The 22,171-nt window shown below is 32.6% G+C and overlaps 2 protein-coding genes across 2 annotated transcripts; one reads left to right on the top strand and one right to left on the bottom strand.

The window, feature by feature from the left end:
• The first annotated feature begins 15,100 nt into the window (after nucleotides 1-15,100).
• LOC124944846 (threonine synthase, chloroplastic-like) lies at nucleotides 15,101-16,939 on the top strand. The gene has a single exon (XM_047485190.1). The coding sequence runs from the start codon at nucleotides 15,163-15,165 to the stop codon at nucleotides 16,765-16,767; it is 1,605 nt and encodes a 534-aa protein (XP_047341146.1). The 5' UTR covers nucleotides 15,101-15,162; the 3' UTR covers nucleotides 16,768-16,939.
• Nucleotides 16,940-18,077: 1,138 nt separating this feature from the next.
• On the bottom strand, nucleotides 18,078-21,916 carry LOC124946208 (serine/arginine repetitive matrix protein 1-like). Its single transcript, XM_047486780.1, has 2 exons — nucleotides 20,392-21,916; nucleotides 18,078-18,259 (listed from the first exon to the last, which is right to left on the bottom strand). Exons 1-2 carry the CDS (start codon nucleotides 21,914-21,916, stop codon nucleotides 18,078-18,080), a joined length of 1,707 nt encoding a protein of 568 aa, XP_047342736.1.
• Between the last annotated feature and the right edge of the window lie 255 nt (nucleotides 21,917-22,171).

The following is a 22,171-nucleotide window of genomic DNA, read 5'->3' as shown; positions in this document are numbered from 1 at the left end:
TTGACATCTTTGTCTTCATATTAATAACAATAAATAAATATTTTAAAAGAATAATAATAATAATAATATTTAAAATATTTTTAAATAACTCTAACGAAATAAATCCAAAAGTGTTATTGTTTTCTACTCCGAAGTCAAGAAGTCAAGTAAACGTTATTTGTAATACTTATCCTTAAGCACAAGAGTCGTTTTCATAATAATAATAATAATAAAATATTATATATATTATAATTTATCTTCTTGTACCTCTACAGATGTCAAATCATTTATAAAAAAAAATAAAAATTCTTCTTTACAAACGCACTTGCACATTCGTAGGTGACACTCATTTACATTCTATTGTAAAGATATTTAACAATTTATTTAATAATTCACTATTTCTAACTTTCTTTTTTCAAAAAAAAAATATATGTTTAAAACAACAAGATTTAGAGGTCGATTTGGGTTTGAATCAAAGAATTATAAAATTATATAGATCCCGATGTTGATAGTTTTGTAAACGGTTTGCAAACCGAATTTCACAACTAACTGTTTGAAAATATTTCGTACCTTCAATTTATTAGTTTGTTCGTTTTGAAAGTAAATTTGATTAGTTTTATGTATTTTTTGTAAAAAAAAATATTATTAAATAATATAAAAGAAGTGATAAAAAGAGGGAATTTGGTGAGAGAATTTAGTGAGGGAATGACTTGGCATCACCTTCATTGGTTGAAAAATGTAAAAGTGGAAGGAAAGAGAGAAATTATTTGATTTTTTCAGCGAATAAGTCATTCCCTCACCTAATCATTTCTCATAATATAATTATACTTAAAAATTAATTTTAAAAACAAATATAACTAATATTTGTTTTGAAAAACAAATAAAACTATATCATCTATAATATCTATAATGTAGTTAAATAGTTGAAAACTTAATTATTAAAAAAATTACGTCTATAAGTTGTAAATAAATTTTATATCTTTCTTAAATTTAAAACATTATAGGTCGGTTTGTGGGTTCGACCCACTAAACTGCTAAATTTAATTTAGGAATTTCATAAATTGTCTGTCATTCGGTTTAGTTGATTATCGGTTTGAGTTAGGCCAAATCAGTTAATAAAATATTGATTATGCACCCCAAACAAACAAATTTAGATGTTAGCAACTTGAGGTCATATCCTTTCATACTTTTTTCCTTAGTACTCTTTCTATTAGTTAGAATGTTATCTATATACTAATGAAATATCAAATTAATAAAATTAGAAATAAACAAAAAAAAAATGAAGAAATACACTATGAATTAGATAACAAGAGTTTACTTAGGAAATTAAATATTTGAGGTTTGAATATTAATAAAAACACTCTAATTAAAATAAATATGATGTAAGTCCTGGAGTGAGGTCAGCTAGACAGTCATTTGTTTTGCCCACTCCCTACCAAAAATAAAATAAAATTATCCTACCAAAGTTTGAAACTAAGCCCCAGTAAATATTATTATAATGTTTAATCAATTAAATTAAATTATTTAGATTAATATAATACAAAATTATTATATATTTTTACCTTTCATTTTCAATATCATAATGTTACCGTTAAAATATACCTATAATAAATGATACCAACTAAAAATTAAACAAAATGAAGAATATAAGTGCGATTAGGCTAGTTGAGGGGACCGATCGTTTTTGCCAACCCCAAACCAATATATATGCCTTATTCCTTTCAATTGGCACGTGACCTTTATAAACCCAAAGTGACTTAGGCTGACAATGTGCAACAACTTTAAACGTGGCCATGTGAAATGCACACAACAAAGATAAATAAGGCTTATTGATTTGAGGATGGTTGTTTTTTAGAACGTTAAAAATGGATACCCGCAAACACACAACCATTTAATCAGGTGCAGAACGTATCGCCTGACAGACTCGAATTCAGAATCTTAAGGAGACCGTAAATATTTATCTCTTGTTGTCGCTAGACTAGAAGAAGGGATGAGAATAATTGTTTTTAAATAATATTGTTTAATATATATAAAAGATGGTTTATTTTAATAATTTAAGTTGATGTAATTTGGTAGATGTTCATTTTAGGTGTAGGACATTTAAATTTTACTCCCATAATTTATAAAAACAAAATGATTATGAGCTAATAAATAAATTTTTTAAATAATTGTACGGATTTTAAATAAATAATTATTTTTGAGACTATGTTGTATCGATTGGACTCCAAAATAATCCTAGACTATAATATTAAAAATATACAAATAAATAATAAGTTAGTGAATAGGTTGAATTATTATGAAATTATCTATTATTAATGTTATTTTAATTGTTTTGTATGTATATTGAGAAAAAAATCGAACTAAGTTTGGCTAAAAAATTATTGGTCGATGAGTCACCGGCATAACCCTACCGGACACGTCAACCAAGCCCATGTGCAGGTCAACAAGGAGGAGTCATGAGCCCAGGCGTGTAGCCCAGACCCAAGCGGAACGCAGCCCATGCACGGCGCCCACAACAATTCACAAAAAATGAGAGCCAATCAATATGATTTTTTTGTTTTTTTTTGACAAACTAGTGGCTAATTAGAACATTTTTTAGAAATGGAAGAAAATTAGAGTTTATGAAATTTTCCAAGTTTGACATGCTTTACAAAAATAGATTTTAGCACCAAAATATGGCAACTCAAAAGTAAATAAAACACGGGAAATTTTTACTCCAGATGATGGCCGAGCCGATGATGCCAAGTAGTAAGAGTAGTACGTTCTCCAGTAAGATCAATCAGTGGTGGGTTAGAATTAGCATTTGCCATTTTCTAGTAGTTTTATATCACATAGAGGAGCTTTGCTTGAGAGATAGAATCCGAGAGCCTCTCAATTTATTTCTACCATTTTTATTCTTAAAAAGCTTAAAGCTTTTCTTTTGTTAGCTAGTCCCGGTAATACGATTAGAAGCTGCTAGGAGAGGTTCTTGGGATCATCTATATATACTCACTACAAGAACCCTAAGCATTTACATTCATTTTGTACAAGTCCAATTGAATAAAGTTTTATTTTGGCATTTTCAGGTTTATGTTTGTAGGTTGTTCTTACATTAAATTGATTGTATATTATGATTATATTGCATGTATAAGAGCATTGTGTAAACCTAGAATCTCATCATTCACTTCTAATTAAAAATATCGAAATTTAAAATAAAAACTAACTTTGAATATAATGTGTTCTTTGGTTCTTGTTCAAGGAGAGGAGCATAAAAAATGTCAATATATTAGATATGATTGATTTGGAATGCTTTTAAACGTTAAAAATAAGCTTTAACAAAACCCCTTCGAAATCATTATTTTAATTTTCTGAAGAAAAAGCTTTGAATTTCTTATTTTTTTCTTCAAAGATTGATGTTATGATGCATGTTTGTTGATGAGTTTATGTTTTAGTGATGGTTAGAAATTTTGTCTTGAATAATAGAAAATATATATACATATTACAAATTAATAAAATAAAATTAAATATATGAAGAATGAAATCACCGATTGAGATGTTGATTCGAGGCATGTGCTTAGCACATTTTCCTTAAAACAGTTTCATCGTCTCCCGTTTGTGTTTGAGCAAATGAATGTCTCTCAGGCAGGGCCGACCCTAAGGTAAGACAACCAATGCACTTGCATAGGCCCCCACTTTTATAGAGCCCCCATTTTTTATATTTAATAGTATTATATTATTAATATTATTTTTTCCTCTTTTTCTCCTTTAATATTAAATATATATTATAAAAATAACTTTTTTTATCTCATTTTTAGTCTCGTATTATAATATATTAATTATTTATATTTTATTTTTTTAATTAAAATTAATTTTTTTTTTACTATTTTAAGGGTCCCAAAATTCAAATTTGCATAGGCCCCCAAAATCTCAGGGCTTCTTAGGGCCGACCCTGCTCTCAGGTTACAACGAATCTAGTAGTAATTCTGCACTAGAATCACTACGTGTTGAACTTGATCAATGTACTTGAACTATCACCGGGTTTCAACGGAAAATATCGAACAAAAACTCGAAGAACACTCACAAAATAAGAAGAGGGCTTTTGGAATTCTAGAGTGAGAAAATATAAGAGGATGAAGTGGTTTGATATTAGAGATGAGGGTTTTATATTGTTGAAAAGATAAACTTTCATAAAATAAAATCAACCATTAATTTTTTATCCAACGGCTGACCTTGATTGCATCTTCATTGCCATTTGTATTTTCTATTAGTTAGAAAATACATGTTACATGATTTTCTAAATTGCTAATAAATTGATAGCAATAATATCATGAAGGTTATAATGACAATTAGCAAAATTAAATATATTTAATTTGATAATTGTTCTTAAAGTCATTAAATGTTAATTACATAATTAATAAATTAATTATAATAATTTAATTATTTGGATCAAATTTCACTTTAATTCACATTTAAAATTCGTGTGAATTTCGTTTGATTTTATTTACCCAAATTTTCATTTACATTCATTAATGGAATTTATAGTACGTTTAAAATTCCAATAGCGATGGTTTCTTTGCAATTAGATTTCATTTTAGGGTAGAAATTCAATTTCTCTTTTTGGTTGTAGTGTTCATGGTTGTAGGTTATCGATCATGGCCTAGTTTTCGAACGAGAAAACCAGCCACATCATGGTTTTCAACTAAAGTAGCGACCTTGAATCATCCTCGCGTCCAACCATGGCTTCGACCAAGATTCGCCCCCCATTGATCGAGTGCCCGACTAAAGGATTCTAGTATGTGATCGAGGACTTGACCGTGTTTTCTTGCTCAACCGTGGCCTCTCCAGCAACCGATGTTGCGATCGAGGATCCTCTCATCCGACCGAAGGATGTTTTCCTAGCGACTAAGCGTCCGACCGTAGCCTGCTCCCTGATCGACAACTTCCTTCTCGATAGAGAAAGCCATACGTTTAACATGGTTTTCGACCGAGACGCCTAACTATGACCCGTGACACTACTTTTGACCCGCACACGTGCTCAACGACTGACCCTATCTCGTTTTCTTTTAAGGATTTGTTTGTTTTTTCATGTTTGTAATTTGTATTGATTTTATGTTTTTTTTCTATTTTAATTAGTTTTTAAAAATCCTAAAAAGTAGAAAATGACTAAAAATATTATTTTTATGAAAATTAGAAACATTTTTTTTGAGGCCTCTGCTAAATAAAGAAAAAAGAAAATTAATTAAGTAAAAAATGTTTTAATTGATTAAAATAAACTAAAGTGAATAAGTTTAAATCAATACGACATGTTTTTAATGATGTGTTCGTAAACAAAACAAAGTTGTGTAAATGTTTATGCGCAGATACAGCTCAAGAAGTGTGTGAGCTGACGTCTCATTTTAACAGACGCCTTGATATGAAGAAGTGCGCGAGCAAACGTCTCACTTCAACAGATGCTCTAGTCTGAAGAAGTGTACGAGCAGACGTCTCACTTCAACAAATGCCCTGGTCTGAAGAAGTGCACGAGCACTTCAACAGACGTCCTAGTCTGAAGAAGTGCGTGAATAAACGTCTCACTTCAAAAGATGTCATAGTCTGAAGAAGCGAGAGCAGACGTCTTGCTTCAGCGGTCGTCTGAAGAAGCGTTCGTCTATCTGCACTACTCATCAGCATAGTAAACAACAATGTTCGTTATCAGTAGTCTGTCAAGTCAGCTTAATACACTTAACTGTCATGTACTCAATTATTCCACTAGCCCGTGTTGTACCTTCCAGTACATCACGTTCTACCGAATATTCCATAATACAATTCGGTATGCCACGATCCAACGAATATATTCTTGCATACGATACCGTACACTTGGCGTACATCCATCGAAAAGCTGACACGTATCCAAGACTCAGATTCGATAGTTGATACGCTTCAATATAAAAGAGCAGCAAAGTACAACGGGGAACGGGCTCTTCTCAATTCTGAATCTCTTGATCATTCCGTATTGCTAATTCACTAAGCTAAGTTGAGCTATTGTTTACTGTTCTACCTAAATGTATTTTCAGTATTGTAAGTTAAACAGAACGTTGTATGTTCAAAAGAGTGATAGCTAGGAGTTTGAACGACGAAGAGATCTACTCTTCGTTAATGATCGGAGCGCGGAATGGAAATACGATTGAAAAGAAGATGAAAGTAGAGAATGAAGACGGTTATCAATTGAGAAAAGGACTCAAATCTTATTAGGGCATTTTGCTATTGATATATAGAACAAATATACAAACAAGTCCCTAACCTTTTTATATTATTATACATTTTGTCTAAACTAAAAAATTCACAATTTATTTTCCTAATAACTAAAATGATTAATTTTATTTGATTCTTATTTTCTTATATCCCCTCCTCAAGATGATAATCTTGCAAGTTTAAGCCTTTTATAAGGTTAATTAGATGAGTTCCTTAGGTGAATTTTGTGAAAATGTCTGCGATTTGACATTTCGTTTGAATATAGTTTAGATTGATAAATAATTTTAGTTGAAAATGAACCATTGTTTTATCTTGCATCATGTATGTCCATGTACATCTACTATGGTCATCCACAATAGTTAACATGAATGGTGTGTTAGTTATGCAAGGTTCTTTATATGGTCCCCATAAATCAACATGTATAAGTTCAAAAACAGTTTTAGCTCTACTTAAGCTAATTTGAAATGGTGTCCTTGCATTTTTTCTAATAGGCAAGACTCACAATGGTTTAGTTTTTGTTTTATATTTGGAAAGATCATTTTAATAACAGATTCATGTGGATGACCTAATTTTGCATGTAACATATCAAATTCAGATTTACTCATATGAGTTTTCATACAATCGTCAATATAGACATTGTTTATCTCAACACGAGAGATATTATTTGAACTACAAGAATATCTCAACTTGCAGTTTTCAGTAAGTAAGTAGTTAAAAATAGGAAATTCAGATTGGTGTACAGGTAAAGGTTGTTAAATCCTCTTCCAGTTGCTAGGATTCTCATGTGCTTAAAGTCCTGTAATAAACATTTATCTTCATGAAATGTACATGTAATTTTTTTTATCATTCAGTAACTTAGCTACTAATAACAAATTATGTTTAAAGTCTGGAACAAATAGCACATCTTTTAACCTAATGTCAGAGTTTAATAAAACAGTTCATGTTTCATGGATAATTTTATAGAGCTGTCTGGTAAATATAGTTTCATAGGAATGTGGAGTTTTTTAAAATTCATCATCAATGCTTTATTATAACATATATGACTACTTGCACCAGAATCCACAATCCATATTTTGTTGTTTTCAATGTTGTTTAATTGATTCAAACTCATACTATACAATTTATTATTTGAATCAGAGGTTTTGACACACTTGAAGAGTATGATTTGTTGTTCTTCAAGGTTTTCCAATAACATTTGAATACGTTGAATTCTTCAATTGATGAACTGTTTTCATCTTGATCCATAGGAGCATTCACAGTTGCATGTGCATGACTTTGTCCAGCATTCCTCCTTTTGTCCTTCGGTTGTTTCCACCATTCAAGGTAGCCAACCAATTTGAAACAGTCATCCTTGAAGTGACCTTTCATGTTATAATGATTACATACTGCATTCTTTTTCTTATCCATAGCAATCTGTTTAGAATAGTTAACACTAAATGTTTTTTGAGTAGATTCTATTAGTTCGGTATTCATAGCAGAATGTGAATTTTGCTAGAGAAGGTTCAACGCTATCTTTTTCTCAATATTCAAAACCATAGTGAAGGCCTTATGCACTGTTGGGAAAGGATCAATGTTAAGGATCTGATCCTTAACGTTTTCATAAGTCTCATTCAGTCCAAGCAAAAACTGAAGTAATTTTGCATTCTTATCGATGCAGATAAATTTCCTAATCGCTCGACAACCATAACAGTTCACCACATCATTTCCATCACATTCACATTTTGGAAGTGGACTTAATCCAGCCATTTCCTCCCAATATAGCCTAATTTTATAGTAATATTCCTTAGCAGAAAGATTACCTTGTTGTATGGTGGAAATGTCACGAGCTAAGACATATTGCGTCGGTCCATTATTTCCTTCATAGTGTGCTTTAACTTCTTGCCACTGGTCCTGTGTAGTTATGGTTCCTTCGAAATTTTCCCTAATTTCTTTTGAAATCCTGTTTAGAATCCAGGAGCGGACCATGGTGTCAACCAGCATCCACTGTGTGGATCCATCTTCATCTTCTGGCTTTGCACAGGTTCCATCTAGGAAACTTAGTTTGACCTTAGCTTGTAGCTAGTCAAGATGATAGAGCTGAGGATAATATTTGGATTATCTGCTCCATGAAGGTTTAATGGATCAACGTTGTACTTTTTCTTCATTGGTGCGATTTTGTTCGCACTTTCATTCGTGACCAGTGGTTCGATGTTTGAGCTTGTCATTGGAGTTAAGCGAATACTACCTGGTTGCTCGGATACCATGAACGACGAAGAGATCTAATCTTCGTTAATGATCAGAGCGTGGAATGAAAATACGATTGAAAAGAAGATGAAAGTCGAGAATGAAGACGGTTATCAATTGAGAAAAGAACTCAAATATTATTAGGACATTTTGCCATTGATATATAGAACAAATTTACAAACAAGTCTCTAACCTTTTTATATTATTATACATTTTGTCTAAACTATAAAATTCACAATTTATTTTCATAATAACTAAAATGAAAATGATTAATTTTATTTGATTCTTATTTTCTTATAGAGTTCAGAAACAGACAGATGTTAAGTCATGTGTTCTGACTGGATTTGTGTAGTTGTTATACGAATCAAAGTCTTCTAGTGAAAATCTTTTTGGAAACAGAAGAAGGGTGACGTAGGAGTTTTATCTCTGAATATCCATAAAACTCTTGTGTTATTTCATTTCTGCTTCTCCTAGTCTTGCATCTAGCACTTCAAATTTAGCAAGCATTTCCGCACTTGAATTCGTTCAAGAGTTTGTGACAATTTGTGAAGAATAGAAACAAATTTTAATCTCTAACAGGATTAAAATCAAATTGAAAGTGATAATTAGCTCAATAATATTCAACCCACCTTCTATTGTTGAAGTCGATCCTAACAACCTCTTTGGCTATATTTTTTAAACATATTTACATCTTTAATTGGACTATAAGGAAATGGCTAAAAAGGAATCAAGAACTAGAGTGCAAAGTGAAAAGGGATTGACTTGGTTGGTTCACTCACAGTCTCGCTCGCGTATCACCCGATGTCGGTTCGACGGGTTTAGTGACAAGCATGGCAAGCTTAAGTTATCTCTGTTCTCAATAGAAAATAGGCCGCCAGAAAAGAAGAGGAAGGCGAAGCAAGGGATGAATGGAGAGGAGGATTTTCCAACCCAACATCGGAATGAAGATGAAAGAATGACGGAAGAAGTGGTTGACGTAGAGGTGGCAGGAGTAGTTCCTGTGAAAGCACATCTACCAGCGCGTAAAGAAATAAAAGAAAGATATTGGAATCTCAATAATTTAACGAAGAAGCTTAGACATTTCGACGCTTTAGGTGTCCAACCACCGGTAGGCTTCAATCAGATCTCACTTTTTCAAAAGTGAATCCCTTTTCTTTTGTTGATTAGCTCCTTTACCATTGGTATTGTAGGCATTTGAGATTCAAATGAATTAGGTCGCCGTTTCAGCTACAGGAGAAGGACCATCAACGGTAGAGACACCAATCGTGTTCGGGCAACGAAGCTTACACTCATTCACATTGGTTCATCCTACTATGCCCTATTTGACTTTCTCTTTCCTTTCAGTCTCGAGGCTCTACAAAAGAAAAGAGGAATGGTGTATTGGCCTCAGAGCTCTAAGATGATTGAGGCTAAAACGTAGTTTGTTGCACCTCTATCTTAGTTAGCCTCAGAATATGATGGGGACAAAGTGAGTGGCTTCACCATCTACTCTTTCAACCTCAACCGCTAGGTCTTTGATACGCTTTGAGAGCAGTAAAATCCTATCTCTAATTCTAAAAGGGCTTATGCACTCCACTTTCCACAAGGTGTAAAAGAAAGGACCCTTCTGGGGTATTCCGAAGGTGTAACTTAGGCAACAAAACATAAAGATAACTCTCTAAGTAACTAGGTAGCACGACTCTCTAGTCTTTCTTAGTGTGATCGTATCAGCAGTTGTTGTAATAATAGCTCTGAGAGAGAAAGGATCTTACGTCGAATAGCTTCTAGGCTCCTTCTCGGCTATTGGATCACTCCAGTGCTTCGGGTACTACGGACCCTCTGTCATCCATTACAATAGAGTTGTTTCATGAGCGGGAGGGCTAAGCGTAGTTCTTTGAATCAAAGTTGAATTCAATCAATTATTTTTTAGATATTAAAAGAGAAATTCATCCTAAGAGTTTGATCCGAATGAACGCTAGCTATATGTTTAACACATGCAAGTCGAACTATGTTTTTAGGGAGTTGGACAAAAGGAATAAAAACCTGCGCCAGCGCCGCTGATGATGCATAAAGTTTTTTTTATAGAGAAAGTAAAGGGAGATTGTGCGGGTGAACTACCCGTGGTGATGGTGGCTGGTTCATCCTCAAGGTGAGAAGTAATAAAGAATCGACCCACCTTTCTCTTTTACCGCTTGGATCTCTTGAGTTGTTTTCGGTGTTCATTTTCCATTCTGACGTGACTAAGAGACTAAATGCGGGTACTTTTTTTTAAGAATGAAAATAGAAAAGAAAGACCTCTTCCCCCTCTCGGATAATAAAATCACTCCACTTTGTCGAGATGTGAGGTGTAGGTGGTGGTGATGATCACCCCGGGGTATGCGTTAGCGCCCTTGACAATAGTGACGGACCTATAAATATTTTCTTTGGGGGGCAAATACATAATAACGTAGCATTTTTGGTGATCAAATAAATGCATTTTCTAATTAAAATTTTACTCGGTAATTACATAAAAATACTAACAAGCACAATTACAAAATACTAACAAGCACAATTACTAAATTATACTTGTCCATGAGTCGGTACAAAAGAAGACAAATTTATTCTACGAGATTTCATTTGTTTAAAATATTGCAATATTAGCTCATTTTCAATTGTTGAGAAAATATTTTTCTCAACATATACAACTAAACTATCATTCATCCATTCATCTCCCATTCAATTACGCAAATTAGTCTTCACGGTCTTTATTGCAGAAAAAACTCTTTCAAGGGATGTAGATGCAACTGGTAAAACTAAAGACAACTCTATCAATCGATATACCAATGGAAAGACTATATGTTTTTCTATCAATGGAAAGACTATATGTTTTTCTATCAATCGATTTGCATAATCAAGTCAACAACCTAGCATTAAATAATAAATAATAACTATTAATAGATAATAAATAATAACTATTAATAGATAAGAAATAATTTTTATTATACCTGACAAAAGATTTCCACACGATAATGATGAAGATTAGTGATGAGTTCCCCTTTTCCTCTCCGCATACCATTGCTATCAATTATCATATGCTCATTCATATCAAGTATTGAGATCGATTGTAATTGACAAAAACTGTTAACTTGGTCCAAAATCGTTCAATCACACATCCTTTTTTATTCACATATCTCAAAACAACTCCCATTTGTCCCTTCACCGAACTATCCTGAGCCTAATCAACCATCAATAGAAAAAACTTATCTCCAATATCATTTAATATAGCAATTGTGATTTGTGAAGCAAAAGCATGTATTAAACCTTTTTGAATTTTTGGAGAAGTCAACTGATTTTTTCCGAGAGCATTTTATTTTACAACTTTAAAAATTTCTTCATTACGTTGACTATACCACTCAATCAATTCAAGAAAATTATATTTATTTGATGAAATACTTGACGCATCATGTCCTCGAAAAGGTAATCATTGCCTCAATAGAAAGCGTGTTACATCTAACATTGTCGTTAAACGGGTGCGATAATTTATTTCTATATCACAACCATGTGTACGTAAAACGTTTCTCACGCTATGTCTTTGATCTTGAAATGATTCAAATTGAATTCTAGCTTCATTATGACAGCTATTTGAAGTTCCCATATGACGATTGAATCTTTCTAATGCCCTTTTCTAATTTTTGTACCCATCTCATATAAATGTATCATTTACGTTTTCTTTATTTAAAGGCTTGAAAAGATAACACCAAAAACAAAATGCTGCATCTTTTGATATGCTATATTCTAACCATGTATATTTTGGATACCAATTTTATTGAAAGCTCCTTTCATGATAATTACCAAAAGATGTTTTCGGATACAAATGACCATTTAATTGACAAGGCCCTCGAAGTACATATTCTCTTCGAGCTTGATCTCGAATAACAATATCAAATTTCTTAATTGGTTTCTTTAATCCCAGATCACTAATAATATCATCCAAATTTAATTCAGCACGTGATTGATTTTCTATATGATCAGTAACATTAGACTCATTAGTAGGCTCATTAATTGATTGAGAAGGCTCAGGCTGGTCATGTGATGTAGAAGTACAAATTCGTTTATAAAACCTCTTCATTATTCCATATCCTACATAAAATAAATAACTAAAAATAAATATGTGTCACAACCCTATGCTCCTAAATAAAATCTAACAAATACATTTATTTGTTGCACATGAGCCTTACCAAAAACTATTTATTGCCTATTGGTTTGGAAAAACTATCTAAAATTACTTACAAATTACAATCCAAAATCTATATAATAATCAAAATTATAAGAAAATATAGTTCAAGCCAGATTTCAACAAACTCAAAAATAAAACCTAATTTCAGACCATATAATCAATCATTCAATAATCAAATTGCAATGGTAAGCAATAAGTTAAAATAAAAATGCACAAATAATAAGTCGACAATGAAAAACCTTTAATAAGCGTAAACTGTAGGGAAGCTTGAAGGCTTAAAGCTGAAATGATGATGAAAATAAAATGAAATGATGTTAGACTTCTTGCTTGCTGTCGCTGGTGCTTGAAGAAGAAAGGAAGATTGTTGTCTGTTGGAGCCTAGAGGAATAAAAGAATAGAGATTAGAGAGAGAGAATTAGAGATCAAATGGATAGGAATTAGGGCAGAGAGGAAAAAAGATGAGGGAATAGAGAGAATGAGAGATCAAAGATGGGCCATACGATAGAAAGGAAAAGGTGGGGCCCAATTATTATATTAAAAAAAATAAGATTGGGGGAGGCCCGGGCCCAAAGCCCCCCTAGTAGGTCCACCACTGCTTGACATGCACTCTAGAACCCACCAACGCTCGTGAAAACCCGGGTCGGTCCTCCATTCATCTAACCTCCGGTGTGGATAACGAGGCCACCCTCATAACCCCGTAACTTATTTCGGAATGATTTAGAATATAGAGTTGTGAATTAGTCTTCTAATTCCTTTGGTTCTAAGCAAACTATCACACTGTAGGCTAGGTTTTACATTTATCCTTTAGGTTGACTCTTTGCTAGGCTTGATCCACTCCATCTAAATAATAAACTTTCAAACGATCCGATGAGGTGCCAATTATGGATGTACATAGCCCCCGACCCCATTTTGCATACCCTATAATACTTAGCTTCCCCAATCTGGAAGCGTTAGTAAACGTTCTCAAAGATACTTCCAAAGTTTTATATCAGAAGCGAGTTTTCAAGAAACTGTTGTTATAAAATTTCAAAAAATATGAGTTTTGTTCCATTGTGTTCACAAATAAATTTGTGATTATAAAAAAAATGTATTTTCTCCATTTTTCGAACCAATTTCCTCATCTTTGGACTCTTGTCGTATAAACTTACACTTCTTTGTATATTTTTAATTATGAAATTTCAATAAATGGAGTATTTTTTTTATTGATGTACTTAGAAATTAATCCATGATCATAATAAACGGAGTTCATCTATTCAGAATTATCTTTGATTTTTTATGTCACCCTTAGACTTATGATATGGTATAGGTAAACCCTTAGCACAAATAAAGTTTAAACAATAGAATGTGTAAAAATATTTCTAAAATAATGGTCAAGACATATGTAATAGAGATCGTTAATTTGGCGGGCATTTCGCGTGTAACTAGACATTGAACCCATTTAAAAAGAATCTTTAAATTTTTGTGTTCTTACGCTAAATTTACTTTTCTTAATTTTGTGAGAAAAATTAAGTGACGTCTCATGTATTCAAGATTATAATCAAATATACTATTTCGGTCTTTTATCTCACTTGAGATTCGATTGTAAGGTAAACTATGAAATTTAAATTATTGAGTTCGATTTTTTTTACGAGGTTGATTTAATCGAGAATAGTTTTCTCGACAAATCCAGTTGTTTGCTATTTTTTGTGTTTTTTAATTTTGTTAATTATTTTTAAAAAAATTGAATAGTCACAATTTATTCATTTTTGTAGTGTGGGTAAATTACCTTAATTAATTGTGAAATCATTTTAAAAAAAATATATTTTAAAAGATAGCTCAAATGATAATATAATAGTCACGTTAAGGGGCATCTATCCCGCAATTTTTTTTATTTAAATTGCCTCATTTGAGCGGTTGTTCTCCGGTAGTTAATCGGGATGGATAGGTGATGATACTTGTGTTTCTGGCCCTATCTTTGTCCTGATTTTACTCGATATCGCCTAAACCACAAATACACATAATTAAATATATAAATATACCTTATATTTATTTATTTTTCATATCTTATAAGAGATTTAAATTTATTTCTTTATAATAATACTATTTTTTAATATATTATATTAATATTTTTTTTTATGTATCATATATATTATTTTTTATAATAGGATAAAAACAGGTCCTAAAGTGATTCTTCAAAACCGAAACCGAATAGGAATGATAAATGTGTCATTACTATTGGCATATACTATCTTCTTAAATTCAAAATAAATAAATAAACATAATTACCTATTTATTTTATATAACTATTAATATATAAAAAAAAGACAATATTTTATATTATCAAAACAATATATATATCACAATAATCCCCCAAAACAAAAGACCAAATAATTCGTGGCATCTATCCATGTAATATAATAACAAAGAGCAATTTGATAACTATTAAGTAATAATATATCGAAATCAAACAGACCCTAATAAGTAGTTTTTCTTGTCTGAAAACCCTAGCTTCAGTCTCATCTGAAAATTCACAATCACAACAAATTTATCTCTCTATCTCTCTCTCTCTCTCTCCAATGGCGGCTTCATCTCTGGTTCAGTCTTCCATCTTCATTCGCCATTCTCAAACCAAATCAAAATCACAAACCTCAAGATCCAGCAAACATTTCCTACAAATCAAAGCTACAACCTCATCCGATTCATCTCTATCCACCGATATTTCCACCTCACCCCCATCCATCAAACACCGTCGCCCCGCCGACGAGAACATTCGTGAAGAAGCTAGACGACAGGTATCCAACAACAACCCTCATGGATTTTCCGCCAAGTACGTCCCTTTCAACGCCGGTCCAGATTCAACTGAATCTTATTCTCTCGACGAGATTGTTTACCGTAGCCGTTCCGGTGGATTGCTTGATGTTGAACACGATATGGAAGCACTGAAGAAGTACGATGGTCAGTATTGGAAATCACTATTCGATTCTCGCGTTGGTAAAACTACTTGGCCGTATGGATCCGGCGTTTGGTCTAAGAAGGAATGGGTTTTACCGGAAATCGATTCGGATGATATCGTTAGCGCGTTTGAAGGTAATTCGAATTTGTTTTGGGCTGAGAGATATGGAAAACAGTATTTAGGTATGAATGATTTGTGGGTTAAGCATTGTGGTATTAGTCATACTGGTAGTTTTAAAGATTTGGGAATGACTGTTTTAGTTAGTCAAGTTAATCGTCTTCGTAAGATGAACCGTCCTGTCGTCGGAGTTGGATGTGCTTCCACCGGTGATACCTCAGCTGCACTATCAGCTTACTGCGCCTCCGCCGGAATCCCATCAATCGTTTTCCTCCCAGCTAATCGGATCTCTCTCGCACAACTTGTTCAACCTATTGCAAACGGGGCTTTCGTGTTGAGTATCGATACTGATTTCGATGGTTGTATGCAATTGATCAGGGAAGTCACAGCTGAATTGCCAATTTATCTAGCGAACTCGTTAAACAGCTTGAGGCTAGAGGGTCAGAAGACTGCTGCCATTGAAATCCTGCAACAATTCAACTGGGAAGTACCGAATTGGGTGATAATTCCAGGTGGTAATCTTGGTAACATTTACGCATTCTACAAAGGGTTTCAAATGTGCAAAGAGTTGGGTCTAGTAGACAGGATCCCACGTCTGGTTTGCGCCCAAGCTGCTAACGCGAACCCGTTGTACCTCCATTACAAATCCGGTTGGAAGGACTTCAAGGCTGTGAAAGCTGGCACAACCTTTGCATCGGCTATTCAGATTGGAGACCCGGTTTCAATTGACAGAGCTGTATTTGCGATCAAGAACTCGGATGGGATAGTGGAGGAAGCGACTGAGGAAGAGTTGATGGATGCAATGGCTCAAGCTGATTCAACGGGTATGTTTATTTGCCCACATACTGGTGTTGCTTTGAGTGCTTTGACTAAGCTGAGAAACAGTGGAGTTATTAAACCGACTGATCGGACTGTGGTGGTGAGCACTGCACATGGATTGAAGTTTGCTCAGTCTAAGATTGCTTATCATTCGAAGGAGATTGGAGATATGGCTTGTAGATATGCTAATCCGCCTGTTCAAGTGAATGCTGATTTTGGGTCGGTGATGGATGTTCTGAAGACGTACTTGCACAAGAACAAAGGAGTAGGAGGAGGAGGTTCTAATTTCTAATCTCTTTAAACTTCTTCTTTCAAATCTGCATTTTGTTGTGAGGAGTTTCTTCTTTGTATAACTTTGGAATTTCTTAGGAATTTTAAATTGGGTTTTTTACTATATGGGTTTGACTTTCAACAAAATGTTGTTTTTTTCAACTTTTGAATAAAAACCTTGGCTTTTTTTGCAATGTTACTGAGGTACTTACAAGAGTTTGTCTAAGATATAAGTATCCTATTCTATTTTATCTAAAAACGTCTTAAATTGAAATTGTGAAGTGAAGCAGGATAACTGAGCATGGGGTTTAGATCATATTTATTTCTCAAACTATTGTTTTTGTCAAGTTTTGAATAAATTTTTGATTTCTGCAATGTTATTATGATTGACGGAAACCATGAGACAGGAGTTCCGAGATAATCAGTTCTTATATTCGATTTCCACCAAAACAAAACACAAATCATAATTTTAAGGAGAGAAGTTGAAATGAAAGAGTTTTAAAAACAAAACATAAATAAATCATAATTGGAAGTTAAAATTTATAAATTGAATATGATAAAAATAATAAAAAATTATTTTATATTTATATAAATTATTTTAATTATTATTTTAATGTTTATCTTATTTAGTTTTTATTATCAATTTTATTTAAATTAATAAAATATTATTTTAATTTAGTAAAATTAATATCATATAAATATTTTAAAATTAATAATAATGTTAACTTCATTTTGGATAGACTTGAACTACTACAAATCCTCTAGGAACTGTAGCATCACTTTGGATATTAACTTCACTAACAATGAAAGAGAAGTTTTCATGTCCCTGTAATCTTTGGAATTCTTTGAAGACTGTTCTTCAACAATTTCTAACAAATTTTTCAGCAATTTAAATATAATCGGATCAAAACACATCCACCATACATACCTCCCTACAGAGAGGAATCATTTGTTCTAATATGTAACATTAATATAACATGGTTTCTAACTTGTTCTCTTTGGTCTAAGCATACTTTCATCACCCCTGCAACAACAACATCAGCCACATCTCCCCTATTCCTAAATTATCTAATCAGAAGCACCACACCATTTTGTTAGATAGAAAATTAACACTCCCATCAATACTAAAGATCTAACATTCCTAAATTATCTAATCAGAAGCACCACACCATTTTGTTAGATAGAAAATTAACACTCCCATCAATACTAAAGATCTAACAAACCGGTCCACATTACCGTGCAATGATGGAGACGAGAGAAGTTATCATTCGCCAATATATGTTAGATTTGACATGAATTGCATTTGTGTTCACTAGTTACATAACATCATGGTTATCTGTTCACAATAAGCATTGCTACCCGAGTATTAAGCTTCAATTCAACTTGTAGTGACTTGAGAAGCTCATCAGTTAGATCTTTCTTGTATAGAAGCAGCTGATAACATATTTTCAGTAGCTCAAAAACACCATTTTTCACCGAAGGACAGAGCATTGAAGTTGACGGGACAATATTAGCTATGAATTCAAAAACACATTATCAAAGAAGCATAATTATATCGTGGTTATTCAAGGCCGCTTGTCTATTAGAAGATTATTATCGCCCTTACAACGTCGTCCATCAATAAAGATTGGAGCCTAAATGAGCTGAAGAGCGATTCAAATTACAGAAATTTTTTATAGCAAGAATGCAAGCTCTTCTTCGCTCCGTGTGGCGTTGGCTCCCCTTTATCAAGATACAAGAATCCATCAAACCAATGATACATAAGGACTCCTATCCTTAGTATCTTCCTCTGCAAAAGTAAGAATAAGCTCCTCCAAGAATGACTTTCTAATCTTCATACAGTATTTTCATTTGGGTAAGAAGAAAGATGAAAAATGAAAGAGTATGTTGAGAATTTTTTTATATGTAAGATTAAATAAGAAAATAAAAAATTAGTAAAATTTATACTGGATATAAACACTGTATACTGTAGATAGATAATTTTGTAATCAAATAATCAATTAAATTTATTATACATATTATTATCCTATACCTAGATATTATACATACAGCCAATATATCAAGATGTCATATTCGATTCTTATCTAGAATTGAAGTGACATAATTCTGGGTTTAACTTCTCAAAATTATAGTCATTAATTTTTATTATCAAATGCCTTTCTTATTTTGAATAAGAATATTTATGGGAAGAAGTCATTTTGATTCTCCATAAAATAACCAAGTGAAAGAACTTATTAGCTAGGAACACTATTGCTAGGTTGGAAATTCTTCTTATGAATAAAAAAAACACAATAATGGTTGAGTTTTAACTTCTTTTTTTAAATGACAGAAATGATTTTTTATAACAAAAGTGTAAATTCATCTGAATCTTGTCCCATTAGTTTAGATCACACTATTTTTAGATTAAGGGTTTTATAATTTGAGGTCTCATAATATGATTCTCATTAAAATAATTCTCATCTCAATTTTTATTTTATTTTTAGAATTTTGATGAAAACTTGATGCACTGTAAAAAGAAATAAAAAAATCATTGATATGAATCCTCTTTTAGTTTAGTGGCTTTGTACAAATTTCCTTATGAAAAAATTATAACTTAAAATTTCGTAACTACTTTAATAATAATAAAAAAAAAATTGTATGTATATGTATATTTATTATTTATAATTGAAGCTACCAATTCCCATAGCTCTTCAAAGTAATTGCACATAATAAATTAATGTTTTGAGTAAAATACATATATGTATATAAATAAAAATTAAATAATTTTGTCAAATAGACACTTCATACCTAGCTAATAATGGAGTTCTTCCTCCAAATGTTAGTGGTAAGCAATTCAATACTGAATTATTTGTGGTAAACTAATAATACTCTTAAAACTTATATTTTTTATTATCTTTTGCATATTCTAATATATTAACTGAATTATTAATATTATCCAGCTCAAATTTTATTCAATAATTTTAAAATATAGTTGATCCAACTAAACATTTAAAATGTGATCCAATTAAAATATTTAACCCATGTTTAATCACACCAAATATAATACAATATTTCACCATTATAACTTAATTTAATTTAAATATTTTAAATAAAATTTATATTCAATTTTAATAAATTTAAAGTAATCATTTTAAATTGAGGTGAAATTGAGCTTTAAAAGATGAAATATTATTTAAATTATTAGTATATACATAAATAAAGAATATTATTTCATCTAAATTAAATCAAATTCTCAAATTTAGTTATGGATTTAGAGTGTTTCCAAATTAGAAATGTTTAATTTTTAGAATGTGAATTTTGTAGCTTTCTAAATTTAAAATAAAAACATTTCAAAAGAATAATTAACAAAGCTATTAATTAACCATTTCCAAACATACATATTACATCATTGATAATTCAAGTATGCACTACAACAGTTAAGACTTTTTGTTTTTGATTTTTCTGAAAAAAAATAAAAAGAATTGAATGTGCTAAATAATGTATAACATTTAAAAAAAAAAGAAAAAATACAAACAAACCAATAATAATACCCAATAAATCCCATCGAAAACAACTCCAGTAATATAATACTTTTATTTTCTTGCATTTCTTAATTGGGCCTGTGACTGGGCCTGATCTTGGGCTTGAGGCCCAAGATTAGACATACCCAATCTTTGTTTTTGCTCTAGTGAATTTATCTTTTGTAGTTGAAGCCCAGCCCTGAATTTAGCTATAAACATTTCAGCCTTCGTATTCACGTCCGGACTCGGACAGAACAGCGCCGGCGCCGCCGTGATGTTCTCCGGCGCCACCACCGGTGCCGCCGTGATATGGGTCCCACTCGATTCAACAATTGAAATGTCGCTCATTGGAGATTCTCTTTCCTCAGTATCAGAAGACTCACTAATTGAGCTGTTAAAGCTTCCCAATCTAACATAATCGCCCTGTACAACAAATTTCCAGCTAGGCATTTTGAACGGGGGCGGCGGCGGAGGAGGAATCGGAATAAGAGGTGATTCGTTTCCCATTGTTTCCGGAGAAGAATCTTCTTGGGTTTTTCCTACCCTGTTTAAAGTTCTTATCTTTAGTGGTTTCGCCGCCGGAGGCGGCGGCGGTGGAGGTGGTGCTGGAACTGATATGATCTTTTTGGGTTTTCTTTTTTTATTAGAAATGATGTTGTGTAAAACAGATGTCTTCGCCGGCGGCGGAGGTGGCGGCGGCGATGGTGGCGAAGGAGGAATTTGTTCTAATAAGGATTCGAAATTGTCGAGACTTTGTGCTCTTTGTTTCTTCTTTTTCTTACTCTGATGGTAAAACGAATTTATAAAATCTTTTGTCGCCGTTCCTCCGCTTCTTTTTCTCTCACTCTTGTTACTTTTCTTCTTCTCCGGCAATTGCGCCGCCGTAGACGGCGGCGGTCCCTGTTTTGAAGAATTTTTTATCATGTTTTCCCAATGACCCGTCACTTGTTTCAATGCTCGATCTGTCTTTTCTTCAACATTATGTGACGGAGGAAATGACGGCCGCTTCGGCGGCGGCGACGGCACAGGCACCGGAGTGTGAGATATTTCCTTCTTGGGAATCGTTTTTTTTGTATGAATGTATATCTTTTTAGACCCATCAGATTCAAAAGTGAGATCTTTCTTCACGGGTGTTTGATCGGGATCTACGAATCTGGAATTCTCGACATGGGTATCATCTAGAAACTTCCGATGATCAAAAAACGAAGTTGTATCACGTAGATCTGGGTAAGATGAACTATTTCTCTTCAATCCAAAACTAGAACTATAGTTGTATGAACCAATATCTGAAGTTCCTTCATCGGAAAACCGATCCCACTGAAAGTGTGATCGTGATTTATTGGCAATCGATAAGGTCCTATCTTCTTCATCAAGCTTTCGATCATCATCAGTATTCTTGTTTCGGCTGAGAAATCCGAAGATTAAAGCAAGGATGATTAAGACTGCATTGAGCCAATCCCAGGTTTTCTTGACCAAATTAGGCCTGAAAATCTGGGATGTTAGAGAGAGAAACCAGGGGATTATGAATAAAATGGAGAAAATTGCAGAGAGACATAAGAAGATGATTAAGATGGTGGAATTGAGAAAAATTGATGAAATTCTGAATTGGCGACCGCGAGAGCTCTGAACCCAGAAAGGTGTCCTTGGTGATTCTTCTCCATCTTCTTCCATGATCATATTTTTTTTAGAGAGAGAGAGAGAGAATGAGGGTTTTAGGAAAGAGATGAATTGATGTTTTTCGTTTGTGTGCTGTGGTTGCTTTCCTTTTTATGGATTTGTTTAAATTCAAAAAAGAAAAAATATATTAAATTTATTATATTAATATAAAAGGAAAAAGATTATTCTAAATCATGTTTTGACAATTATTTTTGAGTCCCGAGGAACTTGCTTAACCTAATTAATAAAGACCAAAAGTAGACTCACATA

The sequence above is a fragment of the Impatiens glandulifera genome, chromosome 7 (assembly GCF_907164915.1).
Source record: "Impatiens glandulifera chromosome 7, dImpGla2.1, whole genome shotgun sequence".
Taxonomy (NCBI): domain Eukaryota; kingdom Viridiplantae; phylum Streptophyta; class Magnoliopsida; order Ericales; family Balsaminaceae; genus Impatiens; species Impatiens glandulifera.
Note: the sequence above shows the minus strand (reverse complement) of the source record. Positions and strands in the feature narration are given on the sequence as shown.

What these genes read in the sequence shown, in the direction of transcription:
- LOC124944846 (XM_047485190.1), top strand. Translation starts at nt 15,163, where the DNA reads ATGGCGGCTTCATCTCTGGTTCAGTCTTCCATCTTCATTCGCCATTCT.
- LOC124946208 (XM_047486780.1), bottom strand. Translation starts at nt 21,916, where the DNA reads ATGGAAGAAGATGGAGAAGAATCACCAAGGACACCTTTCTGGGTTCAG. An exon ending in AGAGCAAAAACAAAGATTGG is followed by an intron (nt 18,260 to 20,391) that starts GTATGTCTAATC and finishes TTGAATTCATAG; the next exon opens with CTAATATTGTCCCGTCAACT.